General features: G+C 48.9%; 1 protein-coding gene across 1 annotated transcript in view; it reads left to right on the top strand.

Annotated features, from left to right (window-relative positions):
- Window positions 1-19,288, top strand: part of DTHD1 (death domain containing 1) — a 468,974-nt gene that overhangs the window by 423,457 nt on the left and 26,229 nt on the right. The window contains exon 9 of the mRNA XM_086964002.1: window positions 8,343-8,400. Coding sequence (XP_086820128.1) covers window positions 8,343-8,400 — 58 coding nt within the window. The remainder of the gene's footprint in view (window positions 1-8,342; window positions 8,401-19,288) is intronic.

Raw genomic sequence — 19,288 nt, 5'->3', positions numbered from 1 at the left:
TTACCCCACCTCCTTTTTTTTTTAATTCAACTTCACCGTAGCAGTGTTTTGCAAAGGCAAGATGCAAATGTGGGCCACTTTTTTTTTAGCGTGCCCGGGCTGATTTCTAATCCCAATCCAACCCTGGTCCCTAACAAACAGTGCTCCAGATGACAGATCTGGAGGGGAAGGATGACCGCACTAAACTGCCTTTATGCTCGGAGCAGATGTCAGCAAGTAGCCAATACCAAGCTTAAAGGAGGTAATGTAGGGCAACTTTAGGAACCGACAAACACAATTATCACAATTACAATGAAGATGTGAATAAGGCCTGTGTGACACCCGTAATCTGGTTGACCTCAAGTAATTTGCACGTTTTTGTTACACAAATCCTGAGAAAGTATGTCAATGTTACATTTTTGGAAATGTTTTTGCCAAAGAGGACTGGTTAGGGCAGAAAATGTCTTGTTAAAAACAGGTAGACAGTGTATTGTGAGAGACATTTTTTTTAAACCATTCCTCTGGCTGGTATCTTAAGTAACATTGAACACGAGGTATGTTCTTGTGTTCAATTTTCCCTCAGTAGACCTCAAAGTGCATTTTACGTGTTTTGCATGTGATTTCATATAGTATTTTATATTTAATATAATTTTATTTTTAAAAAAACATGCATATATATATATATATATATGTATATATCTTTCACTGCAACAACAAAAAGAGAGGGGGGACTTGAGTCCTGTTGCCCTCACACACCCCAAAGGATGTCATGCTTCATCATCAGGCGTTTTGCTCCTCGTAGGGCCGGCGCTGCAATTCCCTACGCGTCCCCCGAATGGTCACTTTTTCTGAGATCTTATTATAAAACGCCAATGGTGCAAGTGGGTGTGTGGGTCCGCTATGAGGGTGAAACAGTGAGTGCATGGTGGTTTAAAATGCCTAAGGGTAACCAAAAATAGATAGACCCCGTGACAATAAAAGAAACCCAAAGTAAGGTATATTCCTGATGGCACATGTGTGCCTGGGTGTAACAGGTCAACATGTTTCGTGCCTATATTGCCATAAATGTTGCTGGTGCTTCTTCAGGACCAAAAATAATAAAGGATTAAAAACGGACCCTCAATGTATATCAGGGCGAAACAGCAGCATATTTACCCAGCCATGTGATTACAATAGAGAGTTGGACCGCTCCTGAAGTAGACCTAGGAAAGAATAGAAAAAGTGTCAAGGTTGCGCATCAGACTGGCTTGATGCAACAGAGTGTGCCACAATCGTGTGCACACCATCTAACAGTTAAGAACAAAAGACACAGGAGGCTCAGAGTATATGATACCATCACAAAAAGGGGGGGCGGTGCAAGGGTGGTTTTGTATGGCTTTTCTAATAGAATAACACCCACACATAGCAGTTTTAAACAGGTGACAAGTCTTATGGGTCCCCTCAAGGACATGCACAGGGGCTCCCGATGTCAAGACAGTACAAGACAGCAATTGCCGTGGTATATTACCCCAACAGTCGCTGCAATGTGGAAAATACCCATCTCCCTGTTATTATATCATAAAATTTAAAGCTTAGGCAAGCCGTGCCCAAGAGCCTCTACCTCTCATTTCTAGGAGAGTAGTTCCAGAGGCTGTGGACACAGGGCGCCCGCACCTCGCTGAGCTAGATAAACAAGCATTTACAATGCAATGGTCTCAGCTTTATTAAAGGTAGAGCTATTGGCATTGCTCATGACATTTTTTTTTTTAGTTTTTAAATTAAAAAAATGGCATTGTCATTTATATTATTAAAGGTAGAGCTATTGGCTTTGCTCATGACATTTTTTGTTTTGTTTTTAAATCATAAATAAATGCCATTGTTATAATGCCAATAGCTTAATCGCTCGCCAATGTGAGAACTATTGCATTTGCACCCACACACAGAGTAAGTAGTAGAGTAGTAGAGTGAGTAGTTGATAGTGAGTAGGAGAGAGTGATTAGTAAAGAGAGTATTAGAGAGTGAATAGTAAAAAGTGTGAAAGAGTGAGTAGTAAAGTATTGGCATTGCTCATGACATTATTTTTATTTATGTTTTTGTTTTTAACACATAAATAAATGGCATTGTCATTTACAATGCCAATATCTTAATCGCTCGCAAATGCGAGACCTATTGCATTTGCACCCACACAGAGCCACACATACAAAGCCACCCACACACACATACAGAGCCACCCACAGAGCCACCCACATGGAGCCACCCACACAGAGCCACCCCCACACAGCCACCCCCACAGAGTCACACACAGAGCCACACACAGAGCCACCCACACACACAGCCACCCTCACACAGAGCCACCCACACACAGATCCACCTACCAAAAAATCTACACACCCACAGAAAGTGCCACGCACACAGAGCCACCTACCAAAAAAGCTACACACAGAGCGACAGAGCCCAACACACACACAGAGCCACACACACACAGAGCCACACACACAGCCACACACACACACCAGAGCCACCCACACACACAGAGAACCATTCACACAGAGAAGGCACACACACACACAGAGCCACACACACACACAGAGCCACACACACAGAGAGCCACACATACACACACACACACACAGACCACCCCACACACAGAGAGCCCCCCCACAACCAGGGGTCAGGAGAGCAAGCACAACCAGGGGTCAGGAGAGCAAGCACAACCAGGGGGGCCAGAAAGCAAGCACAACCGGGAGGGGGCGGAAAGCAAGCACAATGAGGGGGCAGGAGAGCAAGCACAACCAGGGGGCAGGAGAGCAAGCACAACCAGGGGGCCGGAGAGCAAGCACAACCAGGGGGCAGGAGAAAACAAAACCAGGGGGGGGCGGAAAGCAAGCACAACCGGGGAGCGGGGGCGGGGGGATTTACATATGATTGGGTCCAAAGTGAGATGGTGAGCAAAAGAGCTATGGGTTGGAACGCTCCCCCCCCAAGAGATTGTCAGCAGTTAGACTTGTCGCAAGCATTCCCTCATTACCATATGCGTGTTTACTGATTACCTTCAGACATCTTACGAGGAAAAGTGTGCACATAAAACACTTCCAGGTGTACCGTACAAGACATTGTCCACCAAGCAAGAAACGCACATGCATCAGAACTCCGACTGCTAAATTTCAAGCTCTCAAAGTGTGACCTCGACAAGGGGATGCACTTCACTTGCAGATGTAAACGTACCACCACGTCGGAAACTACATACAGTTCCTTAATGATACCAAAGATTCGTACATGTTGTCTCTACGTTCACAAAGAATCTCTTTTAGTACCTGCATGGCATACCATTCCCCCTAATGATTTACACATTTGTTTGACGTTTTTGAATGCAGTGGCTTGATAAGACGGACTTACAAATAAACATATACGTTATTCTGCCTTCGGATGGGGGTGTTTTCCCAAAGACAGGGAAGTAGGGGAACTAATGTATAAGTCTATGCAAAGTTAGTGTTAGGCGCAGGCATATGGAGTGAAAACGAAGCAACAAGAAGCATCCTGGCTGCAGAGTCAGGACTATCCTAGAAACATGGACCTCTTGTGTAAATGCATTAAGAGCAGGACAAAGACACATCCTTGCAATGCCCGGGCGCGTCCTTTCTTGCCGCCCAAGACCCAGATCAGAAAGCACTGGCCAGATAACTCTCCTTCCCTAGGAGCCTGGGTCCTACTTCCAAAACCTTCCGTCTCAAGTACCTGAGGATACAGATCTCCACCCGGGTAGAACTTGAAACCCTTAAACATGTCCTGGGGACCTTCAGCTCCTCCATTGCCTCGACCCGCAATTTCATCCCCCTACCCCTGCATCAGCATAAGCTACGTCCAGGACCCCAACAGCCAGGCCCAGCGTGTTCTTTCCGGGCCACAGACTGAAGCGCCCCGCCCCCTGGAGGCACCGAACCACCAGAGCCAGAGCGCGCCTTGGCCTGTACCATATTTCCGGCTTCCGAGGGGGAAATGGGCATACAGTACGCACAAAGACTCACTCGGTACTGCTTTTGCTATGTAGGCACTGTAACAGTGCCAACGAGATGCCCGCACTCACCGTTAGCTGGGAGGCGGCGTCCTCGCTGGGCTCCCAGGACTGCGGGGCTCTCCCTTCCTCAGGGTGGCGGCTGCAGCATCTCTGGTCTCCCTTTCCACACGGGAGACCGGTAACACAGGAGAATGGCTTCCCCCAGGCAGGGGGAAGCGGAACAAAAAGGTCGCCAAGCCTCGGCCACCTTCACCACTTCTGGGTCTCGGCAGGCAGCGGCCTGGCAACAGGCAGCTCAGTGCTGCAGGGGTGATTTTAACGGGGGCAGAATGAAGGGTGGACATCCTCGAAGTATAAAATAAATATAGAAACGGGGTGGGCACCCGTGACGGCGCATAAATAGTGGGCTGCCGCAAAGCTCTGAAATTTTCGGAATCGGGGGCGTGTTTTTTGGTGAGTGACGGATGACGTCACAGATAGAAAGTACCTAAAAAACACCCCCCTGAATCCGAAAAAGACAGGGCTTAAAGGTAGTGACTCCCCTCTTCTCCAATGGCTGGCCAGCATTTACGAGGCCAGCCAATGGAGAAGAGGAGCGGGTTCAAGCCCCCTACACTAAGAAACATAAAATCTCTGAGCTCCGCCCACTGCTTACGCAGTGCGACGGAGTCCTCAACCTAAAAACATAATAAGGGCAAGCAAAAACTATCACAGAAAATGTGCTGAATGGGACATGCTCGAGATACCAAAGCCCCTAATAACATTCATTTCTTATTCACTCAAGCTCCCAGGTGTATGTATTTATACGTGTAGTCCTGTCTCCACGCCTGCCGATGATGGAAAGGCGATGGCGGGACCTGGGCTATATATAGGTGCTATAATTTGTGCCTTGGCGGTTCCTCCTTCATGGGCGCTCAAACATTACCAGCAGGAACTGGGAATGTGTGAGTATTAATCTCGAAGACGCATGTGTCCAAGTGGGTCACTAATCCACTGTACGTGCCTATAAGCCTCCATGTTAGAGGGGTGTCATCATAGCAACGTGTAGTGTCAATTAAATCAAATCGAGACTGGGATCATTTTAGGAACGTATAAAACGATACTTAAACTTAAAGTATATATCTGCTCAATAATCAAAATATGCCCCATCATGTAGCGCCAATAAAACCTCACCACTAGAGAGTCCAAGCTATACTATTAGTAAAGGAATTGTGTGTTAGAGAGTTAGTGTCCTGTCAAGTGCACACAACGCGGTATATAAAACAAATACCAGAGCATCCCTCAACACCTTATGCCACATTACCCTTAATGTCCGCCAAACAGGGAGATGGTGTAAGATGGGGCATCTGTCATAATATTATTGCCAAAAAGCCTCCCCAAATAGTCCCCCCACGAAAGGGGCAGTCAGGCCTCATGTGTGGAAAACAAAATGAAAACAGAAGGGATAGGAAAGGATAAAGGATATATACCGTTCACTACATACAGTAATCAGAAAAGTTGAAAATACACAAAACACAATAATCAGAGTATATAGTAATGCAACATAGGAGAGAGTAAATCACATCACCTGGCTATGTACTCTCTGTAATGTTACAAAATCATTAATGTTAGTGAATCTCTGATCTTATGAGGGTCAGAGTTCACCTGGAAATAAAACGTGTAACTGTTCTCAATCAATGACATAAATAGACAGAATACTGTAACAAAACGGCGGGTAGAATATTCCCAAGAAAACAGTTGACTTTGTAGCACTCCATTAATATTCCAAGTTTAAAACCTCAATGTTCATGCACATTTAATGCAGTGGAGTACAAAGAAAGCACAGCAGGTCGAGGCTGCTGAGTACAGGACAGCATCATGGAGTTCGTTTACCCACTACTTGGAACCAGGGAGGCATACCCAGATGTCTGTTTATTTGTTTATTTATTTATTTAGTGTCTCTTTTAACCCCTTAATTGCTGCGAACGTTCGGCGCCCGACGGCACCACTACCTCCGTAGTGCTGCCGTCGGCCATTGAACGTTCGAACCTCACCTGCACAATGGAACGTCCAGCACTGGAGCTGGACGTTGAGGTTATAGCGCGCAGCTACCCCAACAGGATGTTCCGGCGCTCCAGTGGATATGATAACTATATCTCCATAAGAAATTTAGCAGAAAAGGTGGGTTTTCAAAGCCCTACGAAAGGGGAGTTCTTCCTGAATTGAGCGAATGGACTGCGGGAGTTTATTCCAATGGGATGCAGCGCAAATTTGAATTTTTTTTCCTCCAGATCGCATCTTTTTAAATCTCGGAATATTGAGGAGGTTTTTGGAGCCTGATCGCAGAGATCTGATATTTTTGTAGGGACGGAGGCAAGTAGAGAGATATGTTTACAGGTAGAGAAACAAGACGGATGATGCAGTCTGATGAAAGCTAAGCCTCACCCCTGCCACAAATACCACATATGGTCTTTGTGGAAATGACTAGCTGGCTAAGTAAATTTGTGACGTGCCAAAACAACACCAGGGGCATCATATAGAAAATAAAGGTGGTGCAGGTTGTGCTTGACCTCTCCAACAACCTGTCTCCATCTCGGGAAGTTCTAGGTTCACATATTAGGTCTCTCTCATTAAACTGACTGGGGCTTTCATTGTGGCAAGATAAGCAGCTGAAGGAGGACAAGTTATCCAAATGCCTTCACTTTAGTCCTAGCCAATAGCGTGTTAAAAGCCTGCAGCGCCGCACTCTGGATGCACTGAGTGCAGCAGGAATATATGCATACCAAGGTCCACATATAATCAGTGTACTGGAGAGCAGGTCCAGTTTATATTCCAAAAATCGCCTGGGAACATGTCCACTGCCAGTCAGTGTTCAGCATGTGCAGTGCACCGGGCACAGGTACTGTTTGAATACTTAGAAAGCCAATAAAAATCATCTTTTCTCATTGATGCTGTATGGGGGCTTCTGCTTAAGTAGCGATGCTCAAGTAGGCCTTCCATGGGGCTGCTTTCGTGGGTAATATACTTCGGCATTCGCTTCAGACAAGCCCTCAAACTAAGACGAACATAGGAGGATGAAGCAGGGATCTAGATTGTCCTCTGTGGTCAGCATTCATCCTTAATCTTCCAAATGACTTTCTGGAAATGACGAAGATGTTTGAAAGTAATTAGAGTACTTGGATCTTGTTGGTGTAGGTGTATCATGGTTCCTTCCTCTTTCCCAAAAATGACACTGTCTTACCTATCATATCTTTAGGGTACTTATAACCAGATCTTTCTGCAGCAATGCATCCATAATCCGCAAAAAACAACCTCTTCTATGCCCTCTAAAAGGAGGAGCCTCATTGTGGGATATACATGTCCTGGATTTCTTATGCATCTACAGTATCAGGATTACTAGGGGTACGAGGGCTCATTACCAACTACCTCTACTCTGGTTACTGCTGGTCTCTAGAAATACAGGAGCATTGGAAGGTTAGAAAGTGTGGGATATGGTGCTGTACCATACATTGTTTCCCTGCCTCCCTTGAGAAGGGACCAGGGGTCAGTAAAGGCAAAGGGAGATGTGGAAAACAGCTTCAGGGAGTGGGAGATGGAAGAGCAGTTGGACGTTCCCTTACATTTCTCATTGGTGCACAATGATTCTATGTACATTGCCCATACATCACATCAGTGTAATATGGCCCTCAGTTATCGTTCCTGGCACGTTAAACAATATTGGGCACCAATACACCACAGTTTACTAGTATACGTATCGGCCATGATTGCGTAGGAGACTATTGATACAGAGTATAGTCAAAGACTGTAATTTATCAATGTCTGAACGCAAAGATGGATGATATTTCATTACAACTACATGCTGCATAGATGACAAACTGGCAGTAACTTGTGGGAGAGGACATTAATATATTGCCCATTTGGTGATGGTGCACCAAACTTGGTCAGTGTGCTATTTCCACCACTTTCAAATGTCAAGTGCAAATAGCAACAAAAAATGCATAATGCAGATGGGAGCTTTGTGAATGTGACTGAATGTACGTGTAGCACAGTACTGCACATTTTAATCTGCAAATCATAAGCTATTAAGTAAATGAGTACCATCACGTTTCTATGAGGCTTTCAGAGGTAGGTATTTGCGATAATAGTTAATGAGGAATGTTATATCTATATCTATAGTGCCCATGCTGGGTTCAAACGTAATACAGCAACAAAATAAAGAGAAATGTCATACAACGTGTTGCTTTATTTTGCTTAAACATTCTCTGATCCAGAAAATTACAGAGTATATAAGCAGGCATATTTTTCTTGTTTTGTGCACATGTCCAATTCAATATTTAACTTGCTATTTTTGAAAACATTTTACAATGTGTTTCATATCTTTTTTCAACAGTATGAAAAAGTCATCAGCCGGCCCCCAAGTACAAAAAGAATTTCCACTGATTCCTCAGGTACCGTTTACTTCTTGCCAATACCCACTTTATATTTCCAAAATATTACTAAATGAATGTGTATCAAATATATTGCACTGGAAAAAGTAGAAAAGAAATTGAGTGAATAATAGACTTTTTTAAGTAAAGGTCTACTTTAGACTAGTCCTGGCATCCTTGGTGTGGCTTTCCCCTAAAGTTTTGCCGTCAGACCTCCTGTTTTTGCTGACTGCGTTTTTCTGGCCTCAAGACTATGCATTTATTACCTCTGCTAACCAGTGCTAACGTTTTTGTGCCTGTGAGAAGTTGGCCTGGTATATGCTGTCCACTAGTTATAGTGGGCACCTTGCACCAGTCCAAACAACCCCTTAGAGGTGACAGGTTAAAGACAACCTTATTTGAAAGCTATACCAGTGGTAGCTATGGAGAGCAACCTTCAGGCTAAGTCTTGAAGGAATGTAAAGCAGTATGTTTTACCAGTCTATAATCTCTTGAATGACCAAATGAAAGGAGAACCACACCAGGTATATAATATTTATAATATATATGCATTTATTCTAAACACTCCCTACTAGTCTCTTTATGAAGCTCAAGGTAAAAGCACAAACGTTACACTTAATATATCAAAGTAAATTAGCACAATATACGTTGAGCCCTAGGGGCGTACCAAACCATATATTAAGAAAGTGGTAAGAAAGTGGTATAAGAACCACGACTTGACTAGTCATAAGGCCTAAAACCTGTAAAATCGCTGGGACCACAAGGAACCACCCAAGGTAGTGACACAAGGGGCCCACGGGGGAAGCGGCAGTGTGAGAACACAGCCACTAATCACCATTAATTTCTATGGGGAAAGTCGTGGTTGGAAATTTAAAGATTAGGGACACTTAGGGGCCGATTCCGATTCGGCAAAAAACGCTCCGAATAGCCGCTCGGAGCGTTTTCCCTTACGAATCGTACCCTGCAACTTCCCTCATACGTATGACGAAGTACGATTCGTACCAGGAGCCGTACTCCGTACGAGTCGTACAGAGACCCTATGACTCTAATCTCCGTCCGATTCTCCCTCGGAACTCGCTATACACGACATCTGTACGGTTCGCGGCTGGTTTTAACGACCCAGCAAGTACGATACGTGTCGGGTACGCACCGTACAACCCTTTTTCTATGGGAGCTGAAAACAGCAGTAAAAGAAGAGTTTGCACCAAAACAGGTCCCGAACGGCCCCCCCTGGTACGGTGCGTACTCCCCATGATCATTTACTGACTTTCTTCCTGTCTAAACGGGATGCGTCACTTTATGATCATACTAAGATACTATTGGAACTCACCAGACTTACACTTGAGAACAGCTATTTCAAACATGTTTCAACCGGGTACAGGCAACACTTAGGTTGTAATGTGGGAAAAATATTGTTGGGTGTACCCATCGTACATGGGGTACAGCTCGTACATCCATCGTACATGGGGTACGGCTCGTACACCCATTGTACATGGGGTACGGCCCGTACACCCATCGTACATGGGGTACGGCTCATACACCCATAGTACATGGGGTACGGCTCGTACACCTATCGTACATGGGGTACGGCTCGTACACCCATCGTACATGGGGTACGGCTCGTACACCCCATGATCGCAGGGGTATGCACCGTACTCCTGCGATCATGGGATGTACGGACCGTACGGTGTGTATGTGTTCGTATGACTCGCCCTTACCTAACGTGGACCATACGAATCGCGTCCTCATACCCCGGTCCGGATCGTACTCGTCAAGTCGTACGGCATATGTACGAGTTGTACGGCATGTGTACGAGTCGTACGGTTCACGGTTTCAGCCTTGCAATACGTACGGATCTCGATGATCCAGACGGATTCACGGAATACGGATCGTACTACGCAACTCGGACGGACGGGTATGATTCGTACGGAGAGGGCTCCGGATACAAATCGTACAGACGTTTTTTTTCCCGAATCGGAATCGACCCCCTAGGAGAGGACTTTGAGCAAACCCCTTTAGACTTAAGGGGTTCTAGGTCCAACACCCAAGGCAGCACCGGAGTACTAGATTGAGCTCACCCAGGGAAGCTAGGGTGCATAGGTGTCTTTTGGTGTCGGGAATTGTCATTGATTTTAATTGTGATCTGCTGCAAAGTGCTGCTGCTGTCGAAGTGGAAAGTGTCCGGTGTGATCCAAGCCTGGATCAAAGATGAGAAGAACCTGAAAGCAGAGGGGACAGAGTAGACTAATGCCTACCGATGTCGGGTGATTTCAGGTTGAAGAGGTGAAGCCTGACTCTGCAGCCACAAGGACAAGGAGGTGTCGACAATGACCAGGAGCTGGATTCGAGCTATCCCACAAAGGATGTCAAGTGCTGCTGCATCGGTGACCGGATTAGACCCAACAAGCCTTGGCAACAGAAACCGACACAGAAAGAGAAGAAATGCTTTGGTGCGGAGCAGCAAGGTCCGAGGGACTCACCAAGTGGTGGAGAGTCAGGGCACATCTGAAGCAATCAGGGAAACCCAATGAAAGTCAAAGTTGCCTTCTCAGGGACCCACCAGTCAACAGACCAGGGATCGCTAAGGTACCTTGAGCGAAAACACAAAGGTCCGACACACGGAACACTTGTGGAGTGTAGGCCAGCAATCTTCAGTGGACAAGGTGCTCGGGTCTTGGGCTACAAGTAACCCTATGCACAGCTTTAAGGAACGTCGAGAAGCTACTGCACTTGCAAAAGTGCACTGTGTCCAGGGTTCCCGGTTCCACAGTACTCACGAGGGCTGTGGGACTCAGGTCACAATTACTTCAGAGTCCGGAGGGAGCTTCAGGGTTGCAGACCAGTCAGATGCATCTTTGGTGCCTGCCAAGCATGGAAGTAACTCCTTTACTCCAAGGGAGACTCTTCAGTCATCTAGTCATGTAGATCATCGAGGTTCCAGGATATCTGAAGCAGAGTTTCGTCCAGGTATAATCTAAAATCCTGTAGTTAGGGGTTCCTTTCTTATACCCAAGAAGGGGTTAGACTTACTCTGGGGACCCTCCGATGGGAGGGTTTGGAAAGAGGGGTGGTTACACCCATTTCCTTTGTTCAGTTTCATACCAGAGCAACCGGTTCAAACTGGGCCATGCACAGGAACACCAAATGTGCTGCCAGTGCAGACTTCAAAGCACTCTCAGAGTACACCAACCCAGCCCCAATACACTAAAGCCTGTCTGGGAGGTGGTTACCCCTCCCTGTGACAGGATCCCTATTGTCCAGGCCTCGCCTGCCAGAGTTTTGTCCAGCAGCAGGAGGCCAGACTCGTATCTGTGACTGCAGCATCCATTTTGTGATGCCAGGTCTCTTTTAAACTGGTACCGGGTATACCGGTGTGTGCATGTCTCTCCCTCAAGAAGGGTGGGATCATACCCCGGCTGCAGGACGGGCGGGGGGGGTATGATTCAAAAGTGTTTGACAACACAACATCTTTCTGTGCAGCCATTCCAAAGTTAGCATTTATCGCAAGGTTATAATGCACTTAAGAGTATATGTTCTGGCTGCATCACAGAACAGTCCCAGTGAGTAGGTTCCGAAGGCTGCAGAGGGGCTCTGCTCATGCATTGGCACCCTCTCACACAAAAACCCAGCACCCTGCCTTCAGGATTGATAAGGTCTGTCATAGGGGGGACTGATAGATTTATGTTTGTAGTGATTTAAGGTAGATATAGGCAACCTACATCTAAGTAAAGGGTGCATGCACAACCTTATCCAGGCTGCAATGGCAGTCCTGTGGTGTCATTTTGTAAGGTTTCTCGAGGGTGGCATAATACATGCTGCAGCCCCTGCTAGGCCTCTGGGGTACCAACGCCCTAGGTACCTAAGGTACCATATACTGGGGACTAATAAGGGTACCCCAGTAACCAAACTGGAGTGTACCTAAAGTACTTGGAATCATTTTAGAGAGGAAAGCAGATAGGCTGGGGCCCTGAATAGCAGGATCCCAGCCAAACTAAGTCAAAAACCATCAAAACACCAGGAAAAAAGTAGGGGCAACCATGTAGTCATGTTCCACATTCCAACAGTGCCCTTTCCCTAAAACGTTATAATATTGGATAATATTGGCTAATACCCAATTGACATATTTAATTTACTTGTAAGTTCCTAGTAAAGTGTCACTACATGTGCCCAGGGAATGTAAATTAAATTCTACTAGTGACCCTGCAGCGTTGATTGTGCCCCCACTTAAGCGGTTCTTTAAACATGTCTCAGGCCTCGCATTGCAGGCCCTATGTGTGCAGTTTAAACTGCCATATTGATTTAGAAAAATAACCTTTGGCTAGGCCCAAACCTTTTTTAATACATATAAGTCACCCCTAGGGTAGGCCCTGGACAGCGCAGTGGGCAGGGTGCAATGTATTTGAAAAGTTGGATATGTGTTTTTAAGTTTTACAGGTGCTGGTAGTGAAAAACTCTTACATTCGTTTTTCACTACTGCAAGGTCTATCTCTCCTATAGGACAACATTGGAGTTGCCCTATTACCTTTAATAGGTGTAATTTCCAAATGGGAAGAGAAAACCATTTCATGTTTAGTGTCTCTGGAATCACTATTTAAAAGCGTAACTCTATGGTGAAGTCAGATTTTAAATTAAATTCTGAAACTGCCACTTTCAAAAAAGTTAGCATTTTCTTGCCTTAGCTAACTGGTGCCTGCAGCCTGTCTGTTAGTCAGATGACTGGGTGGAGTTAACAGTTGAGCTTTGTGTATTCCTCCTAGTCCGCCACATTCAATGGGGAGTATAGGTGTGACTGGATGGGCCATCGCTTGCAGGATGGGTGGGAGGACCTGGGCCCAGCCCCACTTACACTTGTATAGGCTGTTTCCTGTCTTGATTCATAGGGCTGTATACCTCTGTCGGTAGTCTGGAGCCAGGGCCAGGAATGTAAGGCATCCATGCACTTCAAATGCATGCCTATAGAAGCTAGATTGATTGTGCCTTACCCTGACAAATGGTTGTTGCTTGACCAGGGCTCACACCTCAGTCAACCACTAACCCAATTTATCACAATGGTGATCAGTGGTGAGGTTATGACTTGTGTTTGTACAGTGCCATATAGTGATTTGGTGTATATTACCATCCCCTATCTAAGATTAATTTCGCTAATTAGGCTATTTTTTCTAAAGTGATTCCTACTCTACCTGACTCTCAACGGCTCCACTTGCAGGAACAGAATTTGAGCGTGCCAACTTGGAGAGTTACACTGTGGCTGGCTAAAGGAGTATTTGCAAGGAGAGGGGGTTAACCTCCACAAGGACCACCAGGAAGGTGGCGCTTCGAAAGGCCTAAGGGCATGGACAGAGGTGTACCAGTCACCAACAGATAATGAAGAGGAAGAGGATGCTGAGGAAGGATCAGAGCAGGACCAGAAGCAGGATTGTGGAATGCAGCCTGTTTAGGAGGGGAGGTAACCTACTCCCAGGATTAGAAACCCCTCCCTGTGCAGGGAGCTGTGTGTCTTCCAAGGGCCTGACCAGAGAAGTGAGAGGAGAGGAGGCAGGAGAAGAAGCTCAAAATAGAGCTTGCCAAATTAAAGCTGGAAAAGGAGAACAAAGTTCAATCAATCAATCAACAAAATTTGTATAGCGCGCTGCTCATCCGTAAGGGTCTCAAGGCGCTGAAGGGGGGGGGGGGTCGCTACTGCTCGAACAGCCAGGTCTTGAGTTGTTTCCTGAAGGAGAGATGGTCCAGGGTCAGCCATAAGTGAGTGGGGAGGGAGTTCCATGTCTTTGCTGCCAGGTAGGAGAAGGATCTTCCTCCGACAGTGGATTTGCGAATACTTGGGACGGAGGCGAGGGCGAGGCTGGCGGATCAGAGCTGGCGGGTGGGTGTGTAGAATGTGAGGCGGCTGTTGAGGTACTTCGGGCCCGTGTCGTGTAGAGCCTTGTGTGCGTGGGTGAGGAGTCTGAACGTGATCCTCTTGTTGACGGGGAGCCAGTGCAGGTCTTTCAGGTGGGCGGAGATGTGGTTGTGGCGAGGGATGTCCAGAATGAGTTGTGCTGAGGCATTCTGAATGCACTGGAGTCTTTTCTGGAGTTTGGCTGTGGTTCCAGCGTAGAGGGTGTTCCCGTAGTCCAGACGGCTGGTGACGAGGGCCTGGGTGACCGACTTCCTGGTTTCGGTGGGGATCCATCGGAAGATCTTTCGGAGCATGCGCATGGTGTTGAAGCAGGATGACGAAACGGTGTTGACTTGCTTGGTCATCATGAGGGAGGAGTCCAGGATGAAGCCCAGGTTGCGTGCATGGTCCGTTGGCTTGGGGGCGGTGCCCAGGGCAGGGGGCCACCAGGAGTCGTCCCAGGTAGAGGGAGATGGTCCGAGGATAAGAACTTCCATCTTGTCTGAGTTCAATTTCAGACGGCTGATCTTTATCCATTCTGCAACGTCTTTCATTTCCTCCTGAAGATTGGCTCTGGCGGTGGCGGGGTCTTTGGTGAGGGAGAGGATCAGCTGGGTGTTGTCGGCATAGGAGATGATGTTGAGGTTTTATTTGCGAGCGATGGCTGCGAGAGGGCTCATGTAGACGTTGAAGAGGGTGGGGCTGAGTGAGGATCATTGCGGAACGCCGCAGATGACTTTGGTGGCCGCGGATCGGAATGGGGGAGGCAGACTCTCTGGGTTCTTCCGGCGAGGAACGAGATGATCCACTCCAAGGCCGTTCCTTGGATTCCGGTATTGCTGAGGCGCTGTATCAGGGTGCGGTGGCATACGGTGTCGAAGGCTGCCGAGAGGTCATGGAGGATGAGGGCAACAGTTTCCCCATTGTCGAGCAGGGACCTGATGTCGTCGGTGGCTGCGATGAGGGCGGTCTCGGTGCTGTGGTTTGCTCGGAAACCGGACTGTGAGGGGTCGAGGGATCCATTGGTCTCGAGGAAGGCGGAGAGTTGTCTGTTGACGTTTTTTTCGATGACTTTGGTTGGAAAGGGGAGGAGCGAGATGGGGTGGAAGTTCTTGAGGTCCGTGGGGTCCGCGGTGGGTTTCTTCAGGAGGGCGCTCAGCTCGGCATGTTTCCAGCTCTCCGGGAAGGTGGCGGATGCAAAGGAACTGTTGATGATGTTCCGGAGTTGGGGTGCGATGATGGAGTCGGCTTTGTTGAAGATGTGATGTGGGCAGGGGTCGGTAGGGGAGCCGGAGTGGATGGTGTTCATCAAGCGAGTGGTGTCTTTGGTGCTGACAGGGGTCCAGATGCAAAGGGTGGTGGTGGGGGGCTCTGGTTTGGTGGTTGGGTGCATGGTCAGCACACCGAAGCTGTTGTGTATGTCGGCGATCTTACGGTGGAAGAACGAGGCGAGTGAGTTGCAGAGGTCTTGCGATGGTGTGATGTAGTTGTTGCAGGCGCTGGGGTTGGAGAGCTCTTTGACGATGCTGAAGAGTTCCTTGCTGTTGTGGGTGTTGTTGTCCAGTCGTTCTTTGAATGTTGTCTTCTTGGTGGTGCGGATCAGCTGGTGGTGTTTGCGGGTGGCGTTCTTGAGGGCTATCATGTTTTCTGCTGTCTGGTCGTGGCGCCAGGCTTTCTCAAGGGTGTGGCAGGTTTTCTTTGAGTTTTTGAGGTTGTTGGTAAACCACAAGGCTTTCCTGTTGCCGGGTCTGCTGGGAGGGTTCTTCAGTGGTATGAGTTCGTCGGCGCACTTGGTGAGCCACTGTGTGAGGTTACGGGCTGCTTCATTGGTGTCCGTCGTGTTGGAGGGCGGGTTTTAGCTGAAGGCGGTGGTGAGCTGGTCAGCGGTGATCTTGCTCCAGCTTCTGTGGGGAACCTGTTGCTGGTGGTGGTGAGTTGTGGTTCTCCTGAAGTTGAAGTGGACGCAGCTGTGCTCTGTCCATGTAGTCCGGTGGAGTGGCTGAAGGAGATGTGCTTGCTGGAGGAGAAGATGGGGTCAAGCGTGTGCCCGGCGTAATGGGCTGGGGTGTTCACCAGTTGCTTGAGTCCAAGGTTGGCGAGGTTATCCAGCAGGGTGGCGGTGTTGCAGTCCTTGTTGTTCTCCGGGTGGAAGTTGAGGTCCCCTAGGAGGATGAGGGCAACAGTTTTCCCGTTGTCGAGCAGGGACCTGATGTCGTCAGTGGCTGCGATGAGGGCGGTCTCGGTGCTGTGGTTTGCTCGGAAACCGGACTGTGAGGGGTCGAGGGATCCATTGGTCTTGAGGAAGGCGGAAAGTTGTCGGTTGACGGTTTTCTCGATGACTTTGGCTGGAAAGGAGAGGAGCGAGATGGGGTGGGAGTTTTTGAGGTCCGTGGGGTCTGCGGTGGGTTTCTTCAGGAGGGCGCTCAGCTCGGCATGTTTCCAGCTCTCCGGGAAGGTGGCGGATGCGAAGGAGCTGTTGATGATGTTCCGGAGTTGGGGTGCGATGATGGAGTCGGCTTTGTTGAAGATGTGATGTGGGATGGGGTCGGTAGGGGAGCCGGAGTGGATGGTGTTCATTAAGCGGGTGGTGTCTTCGGTGCTGACAGGGGTCTAGGTGCAAAGGGTGGTGGTGGGGGGCTCTGGTTTTGTGGTTGGGTGCGTGGTCAGCACGCCAAAGCTGTTGTGTATGTCGGCGATCTTACGGTGGAAGAACGAGGCGAGTGAGTTGCAGAGGTCTTGCGATGGTGTGATGTAGTTGTTGCAGGCGCTGAGGTTGGAGAGCTCTTTGACGATGCTGAAGAGTTCCTTGCTGTTGTGGGTGTTGTTGTCCAGTCGTTCTTTGAATGTTGTCTTCTTGGTGGTGCGGATCAGCTGGTGGTGTTTGCGGGTGGCGTTCTTGAGGGCTGTCATGTTTTCTGCTGTCTGGTCGTGGCGCCAGGCTTTCTCCGGGTGCGGCAGGTTTTCTTTGAGTTTTTGAGGTTGTTGGTAAACCACAAGGCTTTCCTGTTGCCGGGTCTGCTGGGAGGGTTCTTCAGTGGTACGAGTTCGTCGGCGCACTTGGTGAGCCACTGTGTGAGGTTATCGGCTGCTTCATTGGTGTCCGCGTGTTGGTGGGCGGGTTTTAGCTGAAGGCGGTTGTGAGCTGGTCAGCGGTGATCTTGCTCCAGCTTCTGTGGGGAACCTGTTGCTGGTGGTGGTGAGTTGTGGTTCTCCTGAAGTTGAAGTGGACGCAGCTGTGCTCTGTCCAGTGTAGTCCGGTGGAGTGGCTGAAGGAGATGTGCTTGCTGGAGGAGAAGATGGGGTCAAGCGTGTGCCCGGCGTAATGGGCTGGGGTGTTCACCAGTTGCTTGAGTCCAAGGTTGGCGAGGTTATCCAGCAGGGTGGCGGTGTTGCAGTCCTTGTTGTTCTCCGGGTGGAAGTTGAGGTCCCCTAGGAGGATGAGGGCAACAGTTTTCCCGTTGTCGAGCAGGGACCTGATGTCGTCAGTGGCTGCGATGAGGGCGGTCTCGGTGCTGTGGTTTGCTCGGAAACCGGACTGTGAGGGGTCGAGGGATCAATTGGTCTTGAGGAAGGCGGAAAGTTGTCTGTTGACGGTTTTCTCGATGACTTTGGCTGGAAAGGGGAGGAGCGAGATGGGGTGGAAGTTCTTGAGGTCCGTGGGGTCGGCGGTGGGTTTCTTCAGGAGGGCGCTCAGCTCAGCATGTTTCCAGCTCTCCGGGAAGGTGGCGGATGCGAAGTAGCTGTTGATGATGTTCCGGAGTTGGGGTGCGATGATGGAGTCGGCTTTGTTGAAGATGTGATGTGGGCAGGGGTCGGTAGGGGAGCCGGAGTGGATGGTGTTCATTAAGCGGGTGGTGTCTTCGGTGCTGACAGGGGTCTAGGTGCAAAGGGTGGTGGTGGGGGGCTCTGGTTTTGTGGTTGGGTGAGTGGTCAGCACGCCAAAGCTGTTGTGTATGTCGGCGATCTTACGGTGGAAGAACGAGGCGAGTGAGTTGCAGAGGTCTTGCGATGGTGTGATGTAGTTGTTGCAGGCGCTGGGGTGGAGAGCTCTTTGACGATGCTGAAGAGTTCCTTGCTGTTGTGGGTGTTGTTGTCCAGTCGTTCTTTGAATGTTGTCTTCTTGGTGGTGCGGATCAGCTGGTGGTGTTTGCGGGTGGCGTTCTTGAGGGTTGTCATGTTGTCTGCTGTCTGGTCGTGGCGCCAGGCTTTCTGGAGGGTGCGCCAGGTTTTCTTTGAGTTTTTGAGGTTGTTGGTAAACCACAAGCCTTTCCTGTTGCCGGGTCTGCTGGGAGGGTTCTTCAGTGGTACGAGTTCGTCGGCGCAGTTGGTGAGCCACTGTGTGAGGTTACGAGCTGCTTCTTTGGGGTCCGTCGTGTTGGTGGGCGGGTTTTGGCTGAAGGCGGTGGTGAGCTGGTTAGCGGTGATCTTGCTCCAGCTTCTGTGGGGAACCTGTTGCTGGTGGTGGTGAGCCGTGGTTCTCCTGAAGTTGAAGTGGATGCAGCTGTGATCTGTCCAGTGTAGTCCGGTGGAGTGGCTGAAGGAGATGTGCTTGTTGGAGGAGAAGATGGGGTCAAGCGTGGGCCCGGCGTAATGTTTGGGGGTGTTCACCAGTTGCTTGAGTCCAAGGTTGGCGAGGTTATCCAGCAGGGTGGCGGTGTTGCAGTCCTTGTTGTTCTCCGGGTGGAAGTTGAGGTCCCCTAGGAGGATGTAGTCTGCAGAGATGAGGGCGTGCGGACTGACGAAGTCTGAGATGGCTTCGCTGAATTGTGTGCGTGGTCCCGGGGGTCTGTAGATGAGAGTGCCTCTGAGGGTGGTCTTGGGGTCGGTTTGAATCTGGAAGTGAAGGTGCTCGGCGGCGGTCAGGGTGTGGTCGGAGTCAGTCGTGATGCAGATGGTGTTTCTGTGGATGATGGCGATGCCTCCTTCGGTTTGGTTGACGCGGTCCCTCCGGGTGATCTTGTAGCCTTCCGGGATGGCTATGGCGATGTTGGGGGCTGAAGTTGAGACTGAAAGGACCATAGCCAACGAGAA

The sequence above is a fragment of the Lissotriton vulgaris genome, chromosome 3_2 (genome assembly GCF_964263255.1).
Source record: "Lissotriton vulgaris chromosome 3_2, aLisVul1.2, whole genome shotgun sequence".
Lineage (NCBI taxonomy): Eukaryota > Metazoa > Chordata > Amphibia > Caudata > Salamandridae > Lissotriton > Lissotriton vulgaris.
This window is presented reverse-complemented; position numbering and strand designations above follow the sequence as displayed.